Below are 16,348 nucleotides of genomic sequence, written 5' to 3' on the forward strand. Positions count from 1 at the left end.
AGAAGAGCCTGGCAGACCAAAATGAAAACAAGTGTCAAATTAATATTTTTCTTTACACTGAAGTTTTAAATTTCAAGATTAATTCTTAACATTAGGAAAAATATTCAAAACTCAAGCTTAACTTGAGAAAATTTGAGGACGTGTGCACTGGTGTTAGCTACACAATAGACTGGTTCACATCAAGGTTACTTCACTGTGCTTCTCACAGAGGTTTCAAACACATCCCCCAGTCTTCTTCATCAAATGGCTCAGGTGTCATCACATGACCTCGGTCACATCACCTGTCAGCACCAGGCTGAAGCTCTGTACTCAGGTTATGTGACCATTTGCTGGAGGAGGCCACGGGACATGGTTGAAAGCTCCGTGAAAAGCTAACTGCAGCTTGAATTCACAATATTTTATCCCAGATAAGGTTTTAAGACTTGGTTTGTAAAATTAACACAAATATGTAGAATTCCCTCAGCACTCTGCGTTTCTATTTTTTTAGTATTCCAGGTGTTCTGCCGTATCTTGTGGAGAAACAGATTGATTGCATGTTCATCTTCTACAGAACTACAGCACCTATGAAATATAGAGAAAAGGACTGTAACACACTGCAGACTACAAGAGGTCTGAGTGACCCTGCCCACCTTCACAACACCCACTCCCACCCACAGTCCCGCTCTTCTTTTGTGTGTCAGAAAAAGCTGTGTGTGATGTGTGGTGTGCGTTAGGACATAAATAAATGTTTGTGTGTGTATGTGTTGGGAGAGAAGCTGTAGCTGTATACTCCTGTTTCCCAAGTGAAGGCAAGAGAAAAGTGTGTTTGTTTGTGTGTTTCAATGTGGTGACTTCAGCATGCAGCGGTTTCAGGCTTTGTTGTGAGCGCTGATGCAGTTAGAAGAGCTCAGTGCATCGTGGGTAAGGAAAATCTATGACCTTATGAGCATGGGTGGCTGAGAGCGCAGCCATGCCACACGCACGCACACACACACTAACACACATGTGCACGCATGTGTGCGCACACAACTCACACACACACACACAGAGTGAAATGAGTGGGATTTTACCTTCAGCGTCCTTAACTGTCTCGATGGCTTCTATGGCCTCAATGGTAGCTGAAGGATGGGCAAAGAGAAAAGAAGAGAGAGAGAGAGAGAGAGAGGAAGGAGGACAGGAAGAGAGAGAAGATGACAGAGTCCAAGAGAGAAGATGAAGTACAAAGAAAGAAGGAGGAGAAGAAGAAAGGAGTGAAGGCTGAAACATGCTTCTGTGCTGTTATGCGTAAATGTATTGAGGACGCAAAGAAGCGGTTATCGAGGAGGAGCCTCCAAAATCTCAGCCAGATGTTGTCAAACAAACACAGGTCTGAAAGAGATTAGTGAGTACTTGGGTTGGTCCAACACCAAAAAGAAAAAAAATCAATTTAACTAAAAAAGAACACAGGCGGAAAATGAAGCAGATTAAAGAGTGAAAGTTTGTATGACCTCCTCAAACATGATAAGGTTAAGTGATTAAATGTCGAGGGGCTAAGATGTGCAACGTGTAAACCTCACCATCTCTGCTTGTGGACCTTTGTTGTCACCCCCTCTATCCCTCCCCACATTTTCCTGTCTGCCTCTTGAATAAACACAATCAGAAAACGTCTACGACTTTCGTCTATATTCCCGGTCCCCAGTTGTACACGTTAACATTATGTGCAGTTTGTGTTGGCAGACGGGTGCCAACATGTACACATTGCGTTCGCAAATCCACAGACTCAAAAGAATGTTTCAGGCTTTAGTTATGTGAGGCCCTGAGGGCAGCACTGAGACCGTAGCAGGTTCAGAGTTAGCAGTAGCTGGTGTTAGCTTACACACACCTCACACACACACACACACACACACACTCTGGCTGTGTATGTCCTCTCGCCTCGTCTATCTCTTTGTATTACTGTCCCTTCATAATATAGGGACTTCTCTAACACTGTCTCACACACACACGGACACACACACAACCAGCAGGCTGTTAGTATCCTCAGCGCCGGTGAGGTGAGGTGGAGAGAGTGAGTGAGTCAGTGAGGCAGGAGGATGAGAGGAGGAAATCAGCAGTAAAGGGGGAGAGGAGGAAAGAGGGCAGGAAGGAACCGGAAGATGGTCCAGAGCTGATATTCTGTGTGTGTACTTGTGTGTCTTTTAAATCTGTTTCGGAAAGTGTGTTCAGGGTTAAGTTGGGCAGTGTGTGCAAGTGTGTGAAGCACTCACCGCTCTGCAGGGTCTGTTTGCCCCCAGACAGCACTCCGCTGGGCAGCATGCCTGTAGGGGTCAGGCCCTTCAGGGTCAACACGTTCTCACTCTCCTCCCTGAGAAACACACAGAGGCAGTGTGCATGTGTGGGACAGGTGTATGTGTGTGTGTGTGTGTGTGTGTGTGTGTGTGGACAAAAAGAGAGAGCAGGTGATAAAGAGAGAATTACAGAGAATTACACACTTCCCCACACTGCACACCTGCAAACACACAAAAACTGAATTCAGAAAGTGATTGTTGATTAATTTCTGCAGAAGTTAAAGGAAATAAACCATTTACAGGAACACACACATGCACACACACGCACACACACACACACACACGTACAAGCAGAACTCAACCCACCGTAGAACAGAGAACATTTTGGCCATCTTCCCAATGGCTCGGATTTTGTTTTTGATCACCTCTTTCCTTGCTGCTGCTGCGCTGGCTGTAAGACGATCAAGCACAAACTCAGTCATAAATAAATGAAACAAAGAAGAATCCTCAAAACATATTTATCTGTAATTACTGAGATGTTATAAAATCACTGAGATAAGTTTCAGCACATGTTGCTTTTATGTCAGTGTCGAACGTTTCTTACCATCAAAGATCTCCTCCCCGTCGTTCATGAGCTCGTCGTCAGAGCAGATACTCAGGACATTGACCAGCATCTCAGTCACTGTAGGACAAACAGAGACACACACTCAAACAAGGGCACAGCGACGGCCCGGTGGCCTCGGGGTTAAGATGTGGAACATTGACCTGCAGCTTCCCTGGTTTACACCCAGCTTAGACCCTTATTGAATGTCATTACCCATCTCTCTCTCTTTCGCTCTCTCACTTCATGTCGTGTCACTATTGATGCTCTCCAAAAAAAAAAAGGATGTAGTGGAGGACAAATCTGACTAAACTCTAGTTACCCGCACGTCCCTAATCCTGTAAGTAGGGGTTGTCTACCTTTTAAAGCTGATATCATCACTATTTTTAGAGAGTTTTATAAAGTGGTACTAGAAAGAGATAAAGCACATGAGACTAGACCTGCCTTTGAAACTAATCAAACCAACACATTTATACAGATGGTTCATTGTACTGTTTATAGCTTTGTTTGCTGCTTGATGTACATAGTTCAGTTGCCATTTTAAAAGAAGACTTTGGGTTATTATGAAGTTATATCTAATGCAGATACTGACAACTACATTACTGACTTGTCCCTGGTAAGAAAAAGGTGGTGACTGTGTAGAGATTAAAACACAGTGCAGCTCCAAATATAAATCAGGTTGTATTAGATATACTGAACCTATTTTAACTTATTAGTCTTTTTTTAAAATTACTACATAAATGTTTTACTTGAGGAAAAAAAACTGTCTTTTATATAGGCAGTCCTCCTACTTGTATTTGGACACATATTGTGAACAGTGATCTGATGTGCTGTGGTCTTATATCACTCAGTATAAAGATACATGTGCTAGCTGGAGTCATGTGGTGAAACATAGAGCCGCAGATCCACCAGAGACACAGACATGATGCTATTTTCTGTCCAAAGTCAGACGATACGACAGAAGTGGAGACAAGAGGCACCACATGCTATTGACTTCTTTCCGTCAAAGACCCTTCAGACGTTTGTCAGAGCAGTTCACTGTTAACACAGTTGTATAATATGTAGCTATGACTTTGTAGATAGTAGAAGCTACAGGCGACATAAATGTATCACCTTGTCATGAGTTCTGCCTCCAAATGAAACTGTGATAGAACTTATCAAGAGACTCATTTTATTCTTGACTCTGCGTCACACTTCCCCAGTCTGAGCAGACTCTGCCTGTTAAAATCAGATGTTCATCCATACATCAGCTATACCACTTATCCTTATATGGTCACAGGGGGGTGGAGCCTATTCCTGCTGACTCTGGGTGAGGGCAGGGTACACCCTGGACAGGTCTCCATCACAGGGCTGACACACAGAGACAAACAACCATTCACGCCCACATTCACACCTAGAGAGGTGTGAATGTGGGCGTCACCAATTAACCTAATGTGCATGTCTTTGGATTGCGGTAGGAAGCTGGAGTACCTGGAGGGAACCCACACAGACACAGGGGGGTAAAATCAGATGTGTTTCATAAGATAATGTCAGCCATGAAAACCAGATCTGGTCCGAGTCACGGCCAAATTCACCAACATGATCGCTAAACCACAAGGTTTACTCCTCTAATTATCACAGCATCACTGAAGATAACCTGAGCTTATGATGGTGTATTTGCAATGTGGAAGAGTGTGTGTGTGTGTGTGTGTGCGCGTCTGTGTGTGTGTGTGTGTGTGTGTGTGTGTGTGTGTGAGTGTGTGTGGTACCCTTTTCTCCCACAAAAGGCAGTGACCAGGTGAAGACGTCCATGAAGTTGGGCAGCCAGTAGGGATGAGGAGAACAGTTGAACTGACGGATGTTCATCACGTTGTTCTCATACTTCAGCACCGCCGCTGGATAGACACACACACACACACACACACACACACATACAGATATTAGTCTTTTCAACTTTGGTTAGATAGCAGACAGTAATATTCCATAATACAAACCACCAAATATCATGTTACATGTAATATTACACTAAGAAGAATCAGCTTTTTGTGCGTGTACACCTATGTGTGTGTCAGACCTTTGTTGTTGTAGACATCCAGGTAGTTTGGAGCAGAGAAGATGGTGATGAGGGAGGGGAAACCTGTAGTCTGACTCTTCCTGTACATGCGGTACCTGAGGTAAAAGAGAGACAAACAAACCACCCACGTTGTAGCTATTCAAATGAAACAGCAAACCACGGATTTCGCTTCAGAGGTTTTTAAACCAGACAGGGACGGGCTCAAGGTGAGACAGACACACATTTAAAAGCTAATGAAGCAGGAGCAGAATCTCTGGCATGGCTGGGAAAATCTGTGTGGGCAAAATAGCAGCAGAAAGTCAACTTGGGTTTGAGCGGGGCAATGAAAGCCTCTAGTGTTTGAAAGAAGCTGTCAGCAAAAAGTGAACATTTTGATTTTTAGACCCTTAGTCACAATAAAAACAAGGCTGGGTGCTGTATCCTGTATGCAGAGAACCTTCTGGGTTTAGATATGATTAGACACAGAAGTCACTTGTACCCCCAAACAAAGGACAAAAGGTAATTAGGATGAACTAATTACGAAACTCATCAGTAATCAAGACTTTCAGATACAGAAGCTAATGTATCCTACTAAAACAATCCTGCTCCTTTTGGCCAGCCCTTACCAAGTGCACCAAGACCCATGGACAATTACCCAGACTACCCTGCTGCATGACAGACAAAATACTGTTAATGGGTTCACCAAACAGCACAACTCAGAATAGCACTGCCTTAATTGCGGCATTATATTTAGAGGATTTTCACTGAGATAACAGATGCCGGTAATGGATTTGTGGCTCAGAAAATCGTGTTTTGCCCCCACTGTTTTATTTAGACTAGAACTGCAAACCTTACATGGCTCTTTGTCTGACTGTGCTGTTTCCAAGAGGTGAGTTAGTTAACCTGAATTTTGTTCAGGCTAGTTGGTGCTCTCAGTCAGACAAACTCTAACAATGCTAATGACACAGTTTAAGGGAGACAGAGGGAAAATTGTGGAACCTCTCGTGCCAATTCCCTGACAAAGAAAAATAACAGCTTGGCACATGAAATGTCAAGGTAAGCTATTAAATTAAATGGTGCTCCCTTTTAAGCCGAGAGAAGGACTGAGCTGTGACAGTCACTCAGCTTACCCAGCATCCTGTGCTTCGTGCGCTCTGATGATTGACAGCAGGTTGTTGGTCTGTAGGAACTCGCACACTGCCGGGTAACTGGGAACAGAGAGAAACACACAGAGAGCAAATAAATGTATCTGAAATGGGGCAATGGAAAAACATCCAGGGGAAGAAATATCCAAAAAGATCCAGTCAGAACCACTTTACATAACAAATATGTTGTTTGTTATGATATCAAGACTGTTGTAAACCACAAAACAGATGGAAGTATTTAAAGTCTTGCAGTGGGAGATGAGTAGGCCTCTTGTTTTCTAATGTCATGTCTGACTAGGACCAGCAGGGGGCATCAGTGAGCGCAGGCAGGCCTGAGCAGGGCTTATGGCTGCCTCGGTGCTGTGGGGGCAGAGTATACACTAGTTGGCTGATTGATGCAGTTTCTGCTAAACATAGAAAATCACAGTGTAGTGTTCTCCACAGATAACATGTCATAGCACCAACTTCAACACTTGAGGAACCCGAGCAGGACCGCACCGACGCTCCATCTGTCTTTCAACTTCAGCTCCTTGTCTTTACATTCCTCAGTTTTTATTTTATTTTTTTTAATTCAAGCTTTCATCTTCTACCCCAACAACACCACCACCACCCTCCTCCTATGTTGCTCTCCCTCTTTCTCTCACTGTATCTTAATATCACTCCATATCTGGCAGGAGTAGCCAGTCGTCATAGCAACAGAACCGTGCAGTCTCCCTGGGGATTGTGGGATATCGTTTCATGCTGAAACGGAACTGTGTGTGTGTGTGTGTGTGTGAACGTGCTGTGTTTGTGTGTTGTGCTCGTACACTCAGTGCGTACAGTTGTGTGTGTGTGTACACTGGCCAAGATTTTGTGATTCTTGTACAAATCCCAGTGATTGTTGTTGGACCTTGGATGTGGTGTAACCAAGCAGGAAGCATGTCTCCTCTCATCACCAACATCCCAAACCAATAGCCTGAAGTCCACCTAAAACTTATTAGATTCCTGAGTTGTAAATGAAAGCCACATTTCACTAACACTGGGCATTCACAAGGCACCAGGATCATTAAAACACACTGAATGAGCTGAAGGAAGATGTTTGAGAGAGCCAGTCTTATTTCTGGCTGCAGGTTTCAGCTAGTAACTTTAAACAATGTTGTTCCTAATGTGTATTTTTTTATACCTGAATATTGCATTCAGTCTGGCTTGTTTGGACACCAGGTTAGTTTGTATCTCTGAGCTTCATAAGCACTGGATCTATTGCAATATTCATCCCAGTTCAAGCTGATTGTCTTATGTCATATTTCTTTTGTTGGTGTCATCATGGACCTTGTGAGGAGTAATTTTGTCCTATACCTGTAGAAATAGGAGCAGCCTCTAACTGTGTTGTGGCCAAAGTACTCTTGGGTCTTCTCGTTGCCAAAGTCTTCCAGGGGGTCGGCCCACAACAGGTCGCACATGGGCCCAAACGCTGGGGGCTCCTTGAACCGGTCCAACTAGGACACAAGATGCAAACACACAAATGCACACAAAGAAACACACAAAATATAAGCTTACACAAACACAACTGCTCACGTAAATGGCAGCGCACACACAAAATTATGTAGAAACAGATTATATAATACACAAAATGTTCGGTCATATTAGCCACACACATACGCATAAACACATATAGTATAAATCAGAGAAGAAAGAAAAGCAAACACATAGCGCACACAAACACATACTGTCAGAGCAGAGCATCTCCATGGCAACCCTCACCACACAGGAGGGAGAAGATGTCACACCAGCAGATTCACCATGGAAACACTGCCATTAGATGAGGAAGTGTGTGTTCTCATGTCTCTGGGTTCATGTGTGTGCCTTTGTGTTCTGTATCACCGTGAACTGTATACGTACAGCTCGTTGTGTGCGGGTCTCTTTCACCGGTGTGTTTTCTGGTTTCTTATGAATTCTCTGCATTTTCACGACAGGCTGACGTAAAGGCATAAATAAAAGTTGATGTGAGCTTTTATGCCTGTGCTCCCAGATGTGTTTGAGTGCTGTACATAGGTCAGTCTCATGATATTATTAGAACCGATTAACTGTGCAACAGATACAGATACAGATTTATATATTACACATTCATAGGCTTTTTATTTGATCCAAAATATAACTGCAAGTAAAGCTAAATAACACCTACAAAATGCAGATAGTTCATTCAGCTTTTGGATAATTTTAAAAGAGTACAAGAGGGAAATGTTTTCTTTCAACTTTCATGTCCATTGTAACTTTTTCTTTAGGAAAACAAACTTTACTTTGACAGTCCATACTTAAATGAATATATCTCTGTTTGTAGGTGTCTGTCATCCTTCTACTGTTAATATCTATATGAATAAACTTAATACATTTATTTACAATATATTAGAATTAAATATGTGATTTAAAGCTTACCTACAAGTTATTACATGAACTCCACTAGAGTCAGATGTTGAGATAACGGTTACTGCTACTCCACTAAGCTAGTTAGCTTTAGCAGCAGTTTTTTTTTTCTCCATTGTGATTTGATTTAATTACTGTGTTTAGTTATTTGGAATGACAAGCTGAATTTATGAGTTCATCAGAATTTATATTTTTTTTACAAGCAGGGAAAAATCAATAAGTGAATTTAAGTTTATCTTTAGCTAAACCTAGCTATGCTAGTCTCACATCAACACAGCTCTCTTGCTTTCGCTGATTGTTGGATTTTTGTCTGCGGCAGTAAGTGCAGTAAGTGAAACTGAACCAGAGTGTAGTTACTGCGGGTTTTAGCTGTTTGATCTCAAAAAAGTCTGTCAGAAATTACACTTTACACTACAGTATAAGTATATATAGTTTTTTTATATAATAATTCAAACATCAAAAAGTCAATTTAGGTCTTAACTCACTTTTAATCAGGTATGTATTACGGCAGTATTGTTCATTCAGACTTGTTTGTGAGTGTGAGCGTCTTCTTGTACCTTTTTGATGTCGTCCAGCGTGTGGATCTCTGGTGAAAGTCCCCCATGCACACATAGGAACTGCTGGTTCATCAGGGCTGCCAGGGGCAGGCAATCAAACGCCTCCATGCAGGAGTCATACACCTGCTCCGAGTACTTGATCTTACCTGGAGGTGGATGGAGGGGCGGAGAGAAATTTCAAGACTTGAGACAAGAGAAGCGCCTGAGTGTGTTCTGACACGCTTTGAACAGCCACCATCACCACAAATTTACAGTCAGTCCCTGTCATCTGGAGTGTGTCTGTTACATATCGCACACAAACAGACTGCAGCAAGAAATGCAGAGAAGAACCAAACGTGAGGCCTTTACATGATCTGAAGAACTAAGTCATCTAAAGGCCTCATACAGACCTGCTTGGTTCCTCTAAAAACATACTTTAGTTCATTTGAGTATAAAGGCGCTAACCTGTATTATTAATTTACGCAGCCATCTCTTCTCTAACACTCCCATATGATCTGTTCTCTCCTCTCTAATGATTTAGAAATACCACTTCCCAGAGAAAAAATGTAGCATGTTGGTGAAAAAATGCTTCATATCAAACTATATTATTACAGGCAACATATGGATGCAAAGACTCTAATTCTGTTTCCAGTGAACAAAATCTGACCCAAATATAAGCATGAAGCAGCATCACTGTAAGGCTGAATTTTTGCTTTGTGAAAAAATCCTTTGATTTGGCAGCGATATCAACAAAGACATCCAACACGCAGCGTCTTTAAGGACATTTCACACATGGGCGTAACAATACATCTGACACAAGACAATATCACAGGATTAAAATAGCTGAATAGATCGGAAGAGAGAGATAGAAGAGGAAGAGAGAGAGTGAGAGAGGCAAGGGGGGATTTTGGATGACAGCGAGCAGGGAGTAGAGGAAAGGAGAATGATAATTTCATAAAGAGAGAAGGAGAGGGATTGATGGGAGGAGACAGGAGAAGGAGGAGAGGTTAAGAGCGGTGAGAGGGAGAGAGGAGGAAAGAGAGGCGGGAAAGAGAAGGAAGAGTGTGAGGACACGAGAACGACATGCACATAAATCAAAGCCAGTATTGAGGAGTACCAGCTTACAGTAGCCAGCGCGCACGCGTGTGTGATAGCGAGGAGTGTGTTTGTCAACCTCTCCATCTGCCTTGTGTAGAGCAAGAGCTCATTATTGCTAGTCCACCAGTTGTCAGCCCCTTCCACACACACACACACGCTCAAACATTTATGAAGACACTCTTGCACACACATGCAGTCACAGCACATGCACTTACACACTTGTGGTACACACACTCATACACACAGCAGATGGTAATTGAGGGCGACCACTATTCGCCACAAGCACCAGGGGAAATTAGCTTCCTCGTCCCTTGGCCAATCAGACACAGAGGAGTAAGTCCCCGAGCCAATCATTAAGGGCCAAATTAATTTGCTGCTAATCACCCACTCTCGGACAGGACGGCGAAACTCACTGGCAGAGGAGAGAGTCAGAGAGACAGAGACATAGAGAGAGAGAGACTGGAGGAGGGAGGAAGAGGTGGAAGAGAGATGGAGAGGAAGAGGAAGAGAAGTAGGATGGGAGCGTGGGAAAGGAGGGAGGATTCAACCTGCCAGTGACAGAAAAGGATGGGAGGAACCTTGAGAGGGAGGAAGAGAAGAAGCAAAGAAGCTACAGAGAAGACAAAACTTTATGGCTGAAACCATCAGTCAATGTATCGATTAATCTGTGACAACTGACTGTTCGCTAAACCTGTCCCCTGCCAAGACAATTGCACTATGATTTTTTTTTTCTTTCAGCCCAAGAGGAAACACAAGAGTTACTCACATTCTTGTTTGAAGGTGAAATATTCGGTCAGATGTCTACATTCATGGTTTCCCCGTAGAAGAAAAAGCGTCTTTGGGTAGAGGATTTTCAGTGACCACAGGTACAACACACACTGAGGGTTCAACAAGGAAGAGAAAAGCTGGTTAGAGCAGCTCGATGGAAAAAACAACATTACACTTGACAAAATCTCTGAGTACATGTATAATGCATCAATTAGTAAGTGGTGCCAGCATTTATACTGTTTTATACAATAGAAGGTAATGATATATAGTAGTATTATGTAAGTAAATAACTTGTCCTATATTACTAAGCTACTAAAGGACTAGTTTGATATTAGGAAGTAAGGTCTGGTCATGCTAGCATGGTAGGAAGATGGGGATAAAGCCAGGCTAGCTATTCCTGCTCACTTTGTCTTTATGTTCAGCTAAGCTAAAATCACAACATGTGGTTTTTATGCTTCAGTGTTTCTGCAGATTAAATGTGTTAATCAGCGTTTTAAATGGTTGCATTAACCTAGGCCTGCTGACTCCCCCTGTCCTCATAGCTAAACTAGCTCTCTTCTGGCTAAAGCTTCATTTTAACCCGTCTTTTCTCATTTAACTTTCCCAAAATGTTAAACCATTCCTTTAAAGCACACACTACAGGAAACAACTTTTACTTTAGCACATCATTGCTAGTAAGTAATTGTATGAGGCAGAGCTGGAGTCATTTCACTTTCAGTTCCCCTCATTAAATTCAAACTGGAAATTCAAAGCAGAGAATCACGATGGAGCCGTTACTAGGAATTCCTCCTCTGAATGAACCACCCACTGCCCAAATTAATTGAGCTCAAAGCAAATTGATTTGTATTCCAGTCTAAAGATAGACATAAACAGGATATTGTCAGGAATCATCCCAAATCAGATCGTGCTGATTAAGTTGACAGGAAAATAAATTGAAAACAGCTGTGGCTGTGTCTGACATCTTTTCAAATGTAACATCATCCGATGTGTTTTCACTGTCACCACTTTGTTAACCCTACAAACGGCTCAGAGACTGTTCTCTCACCTTTACACAGTGTCACCCCTGCTCTACATTCAGTCCCCTGTCTGTGCGCCCTTGAAGTGTGTAAGGAAGGTGGCCTAAATATTGCTCCCTCTGCTCCAAACTCACTCCATGTCACTGACACATCCCTTATGCCACCGTGGCTCCACGAGCTCAGACATTCACTCCGTGTTTGTACATTATGGGTTCAAGTCTCACTGCTGATGTTGTGGTGCTTTTCTGCCGGACAAAGTGATCACAAAAATGCTTTATTGCACTCACGCCCAAAGACTCAAATGTCCAAACAGCCCTCTGGATAGTACACTACCTCCTCTCAGCTTCCATACATATTTCAGTAAGCAGCGTATTATACTCTTGTTAGTGACAACAGACCTTGAATCACTCTCTGTCTGTTCTGTCCTTTAGGAAAGCACCGGCTACTAAATCTGAAAAGTGCCTGAAAGCTGACCTCAATAATGAGGCTCCCTGTCCATGAATTTAAAATTACATCACCTCGGTACATGTACATTCAAACACACATTGTGGTGTGTCAGTGCTAATCTTAAATACCCTTTTGTACATTTATAATGCATTAAATACAGCACAGTGTTGTAACTGTAAACCTCAGTAGTGAAATAAATCTCACCTCTGGACAGTACATAATAGACTTCGAGGCTATATCCACTAATGAACACTGATTTAGTCGTGAGCTGACTCTACACCTGATACAATGAGCCTATAATATGTTTGCCTGAATACACACCCATTAAAACGGAGATATGTTCAGGTACGTGCTGCAGTGACGTATGTGATGAAGTGTCCATCCTCACCTCGATACTGAAGTAGCCCCTGTCCACATAGTCCCCTAGGAAGAGGTAGCGTGTGTTGGCGGGCGAACCTCCTACTTCGAACAGCTTCATCAGGTCGAAGAACTGGCCGTGGATATCTCCACACACTGTGGAAACGGCACACGGCAGAGTTACAGTCATGAACACCACAGTTCTCAGCTGCCACATGTAAAGTGTTTCCACAACTCAGTTAACAAATGTGAGATCGTCTTTGCTTCAGTGGCTCCATATGGCCCGATTTGCATCTGCAGAGGTATATCTGTCCTGTGTGCTGATCTAGAAACATCACTCATCTGCCTGATGCAAAAAAAACCTGAATATAAATGATAAAGAAAATACCCCTGGAATAATCTAGTTCAATCATTTTAAGGCCTCTGTTAAAGGAAATCTGATAATCAATAAGTCATTTGAGTCACTTCTCAAACAGATTTGGACAGTTCGTTGGACAAAATAGGGAAAAAAGGCAACCTGAATGTCACTTTGGGTCTTGGAAATAGTCATTTTATTTTCTGACATTTTGTAGACAAAGTGATTAATCAAGTAATCAAGAAAATAATCAGCAAATGATTTGATACTGAAATAGTCATTAGTTGTAGCCCTAATACTTTTATAGCATTCCCTGTTCCTGTGCTGCAACACCTGCAGTTTTAATGTAAAAGCGCCAGTTTCTGCTGTGACATCTGTTCTGAATCATGATAAAATGTAACTTCTTTTTATGACTTCTATGAGTTTATGTCCACAGCAATCAGACTTTCTTGATAAAGGTCTGATTGTGTGCAGGCTTTTCTGATTCTCTTGGCTGTGTCCTTCAATTTTCCGGCAGATTTTCCTCCAAGTGACATCCAGGAATATTGGATCTAATTCGGATCAGGCTTCACATGCTGAACACTTTATATTTTGAAAGACTTCAGGACCGTGTCTGTCTGTGTGATCTGCCAGAATACATCTTCCCGTCCGCCTCCCTCACCATCTGTCTGGCCTCTCCTTTCACTTTTAGTTGATGTCATAGTTCCCCCTCTGCAGCCATTTTACGATGGCCATTTTGCATCTGTCTGGCCGGCTACGTCTGTCTGTCTCTCCATCTGCTTGCCATGTTAATGTCTGTTTTTTTGGTGTCTGCTCCTAAGCATTTGCTTTAATTTGAGCTGGGAATTGGGAATGCAAAATGGCATGAGTGAAATTGAGCTGTACCTGTCTGCCTCCTCAGACCTGTCTCAGTACTCTCCCAGAAGCCTTCATGTGACACCCTAAAAGCCTGTCAGTTCAGATTTTAGCCCTCCACCTGCCTGTCTGTTCACTAGCTGGTCTATCTTAGAGCATCTCCAGAGAGACTGCATCAAAGTGCTAAACTGTTTCCTGAACATCTCCTCAACATTACATTTGCTCAAAGCCCTCTGTATGAGAATCTGCACTGTTTCTCTGGAGCTTCATCTCTCACATCTACAGGCTATTTCCAATCACCGCTAACTCAGACAAAAAAATCCTCTCAAGTGGGTGTTTCTGGGTCAGAACCTGTAAAAGTGGAGAAACTTGGAAACAATGATCGATATGTAGCTCCTTGGGAATGAGCAGGTTTGAGAACCTCTGCACTAAGCTGCTTATGATCGACTGTCTCTCCATCTGCCTGTCTGTCTGTCCTTGTCCCCGGGGATCTGTACCTGTGAAAGCGGAGCGATGTTCCTACACTGCGTGGGCACGACTACCCACACAGAATTATCTCACCGCTTGCATTTGCATAAACGCACACGCACGTACATGCAGAGATACACAGGTACATTAACTAAGCAGTGTCAATAGGTTGAGAGTGTCTGAGTCTGCCTGCCTGCTTGTCTGTCTTCTCTGTCATCGTCTCAGAAACACGTTTTACATTTTGTTCTCCATCGATCTCAATCTCTTCCTCCTCCTCCTCCTCCTCCTCCTCATCCCTTCCACTTCGGTTCATACCATTTCCCTGGCAAGGGAATACATGCAGCTATTACCAAAGCCAGAGCCCGCTATTGTAAGGTACATAAGTGCCAACTGGTCCTCCCAGTGAAGTGCGACTGAACAACAGTTTACATCAAAAGTGTGGCAGATAGATGCGGCAGATCAATGAATTGATGAAAAGAATCCGATTAACACATAATTACTAATCTTTCTACCTTTTGCTCTGCAGCTCCATTTCTCTGCCTCTGACTGTTGTTACCCCCCCCCCCCTTACTGTGAAAGTGTGTAATCTATTGTCATTCATGCATCCGTATAAACACACACCCCACACACTCCAATGGGAGATTTGCAAGCTGTTTTTTTGGGAGAAACCCTTATTCCATGATTCAATATCTTGCTTGAAGTTCCAAGTACAGATTGAAACCACTCTCATGTCTGTCAGGTTAATATGTAGTTGAAGTAAGCAGCTGATTAGCTTAGCTTAGCATAAAGAGAAGAAACAGAGGGAAACATCTAGCCTGGCTCTTCCAAAGGTAACAGAACCCACCTATCAGTACAAGAAGCTCACTTATTAACATGGTATGTGTGGTTCCTTTAACTGGTATAAAAACAAAAGTGTGAAAACAATGATTCACCATATTACAGAGGTTACGTGCTGGAATATTTCTTTTTGATTAGTTACTATTTCCAACCAATGAATAGTCTGGCACCAAGGCATAGTAAAAAGGCAAAGTGATGTTTGTACATGTTGGCTTTTGTTCAGATTGAACAAAGGAGATGCTACATAGTAATTAGTGAGCTAGCTGTTTCCCCCAGTTTCCAGCCTTTGTGCTAAGCTAAGCTATCTGGCTGCTGGTTGTAATGTCATATTTACTGTACAGATATGTATATGTTGTATCAGTCTTCTCATCTAACTCTTGGCAAGAGAGCAAATATGCACATTCCCCGAAATGTCAAACTATTCCTTTAACTGATACCAGGTTTAGCTTCCCTGCTGTCGTCTATTATCTACTAACTGTCCTCTGATTGGTCACTTAATTACGGACTTACTTACACGCAGCACTCCCTCATGTTTCATCACTATACCATACCCGTGACTGGTGCCTCAATGTCCAACATAGTGCGCTCCTGGCGCAGGATGGCGGCACCCTCATCGATGATGCGCAGGGCCACAGCCTCCTCCAGCCGGCCCTCCTTGGTGAGATGAGCTTTAAGCAGGTCCACCCGCGGCCGGCCCTCGGCATCAAACACCTCCTTCATGGTCAGCCGGTGGGCCAGGGGGAAGGGGACCGCTGAAGAAGGATGTTGAGGGGTGATGGCGAGGACAGCGAGGAGATGGAAGTGATATGAAGGTGTAGAGAGAAATGGATCAATGATGGAGGCAGGAAGGGAGATAAAGTATAGCAGATATTTGAGATTAAGACAGGGGAGGAGGGTTTAAATTAGTGCAAGTATGGATGGTGATGAGGTAGATTATGGAGGGAATGAGAGAAGTTGATGCAGGAAGAAGGAGAGAAACATTTATTATAATGCTGAACATGATTTATTGGCATTTCCTGTATTCTTCAACAAGCTTACCCACAAACATCAGAAGCCCTTAATCTTCACCATTATCCTGATCACACCTCTGCTGCGGGTTTTAACTGTGTGTGTGTGTGTGTGTGTGTGTGTGTGTTACAGAGGCCTTGCCTGTTGTATTGAAGCAGGGGCTGCCAGAGTTATCAGGGCTG

At 43.0% G+C, this 16,348-nt stretch overlaps 1 protein-coding gene across 3 annotated transcripts in view; it reads right to left on the minus strand.

The window, feature by feature from the left end:
• Positions 1-16,348, minus strand: part of ppp3cb (protein phosphatase 3, catalytic subunit, beta isozyme) — a 32,599-nt gene that overhangs the window by 4,507 nt on the left and 11,744 nt on the right. For 2 of the 3 annotated variants that reach the window (XM_071457179.1, XM_071457180.1), the window contains exons 2-13: positions 15,710-15,910; positions 12,675-12,799; positions 10,822-10,933; positions 8,979-9,124; positions 7,357-7,496; positions 6,007-6,084; positions 4,898-4,992; positions 4,593-4,718; positions 2,848-2,925; positions 2,610-2,694; positions 2,223-2,320; positions 1,050-1,097 (exon numbers count right to left, since the gene is read on the minus strand). In XM_071457179.1, the coding sequence (XP_071313280.1) occupies positions 1,050-1,097; positions 2,223-2,320; positions 2,610-2,694; positions 2,848-2,925; positions 4,593-4,718; positions 4,898-4,992; positions 6,007-6,084; positions 7,357-7,496; positions 8,979-9,124; positions 10,822-10,933; positions 12,675-12,799; positions 15,710-15,910 (1,332 nt within the window). The remainder of the gene's footprint in view (positions 1-1,049; positions 1,098-2,222; positions 2,321-2,609; positions 2,695-2,847; positions 2,926-4,592; positions 4,719-4,897; positions 4,993-6,006; positions 6,085-7,356; positions 7,497-8,978; positions 9,125-10,821; positions 10,934-12,674; positions 12,800-15,709; positions 15,911-16,348) is intronic. The other variant, XM_071457181.1, reaches the window with a different exon arrangement.

Source organism: Trachinotus anak, unplaced genomic scaffold (assembly GCF_046630095.1).
Source record: "Trachinotus anak isolate AG129_WGS33_773 ecotype Australia unplaced genomic scaffold, CSIRO_AGI_Tana_v1 ptg000021l, whole genome shotgun sequence".
Taxonomy (NCBI): Eukaryota; Metazoa; Chordata; class Actinopteri; order Carangiformes; family Carangidae; genus Trachinotus; species Trachinotus anak.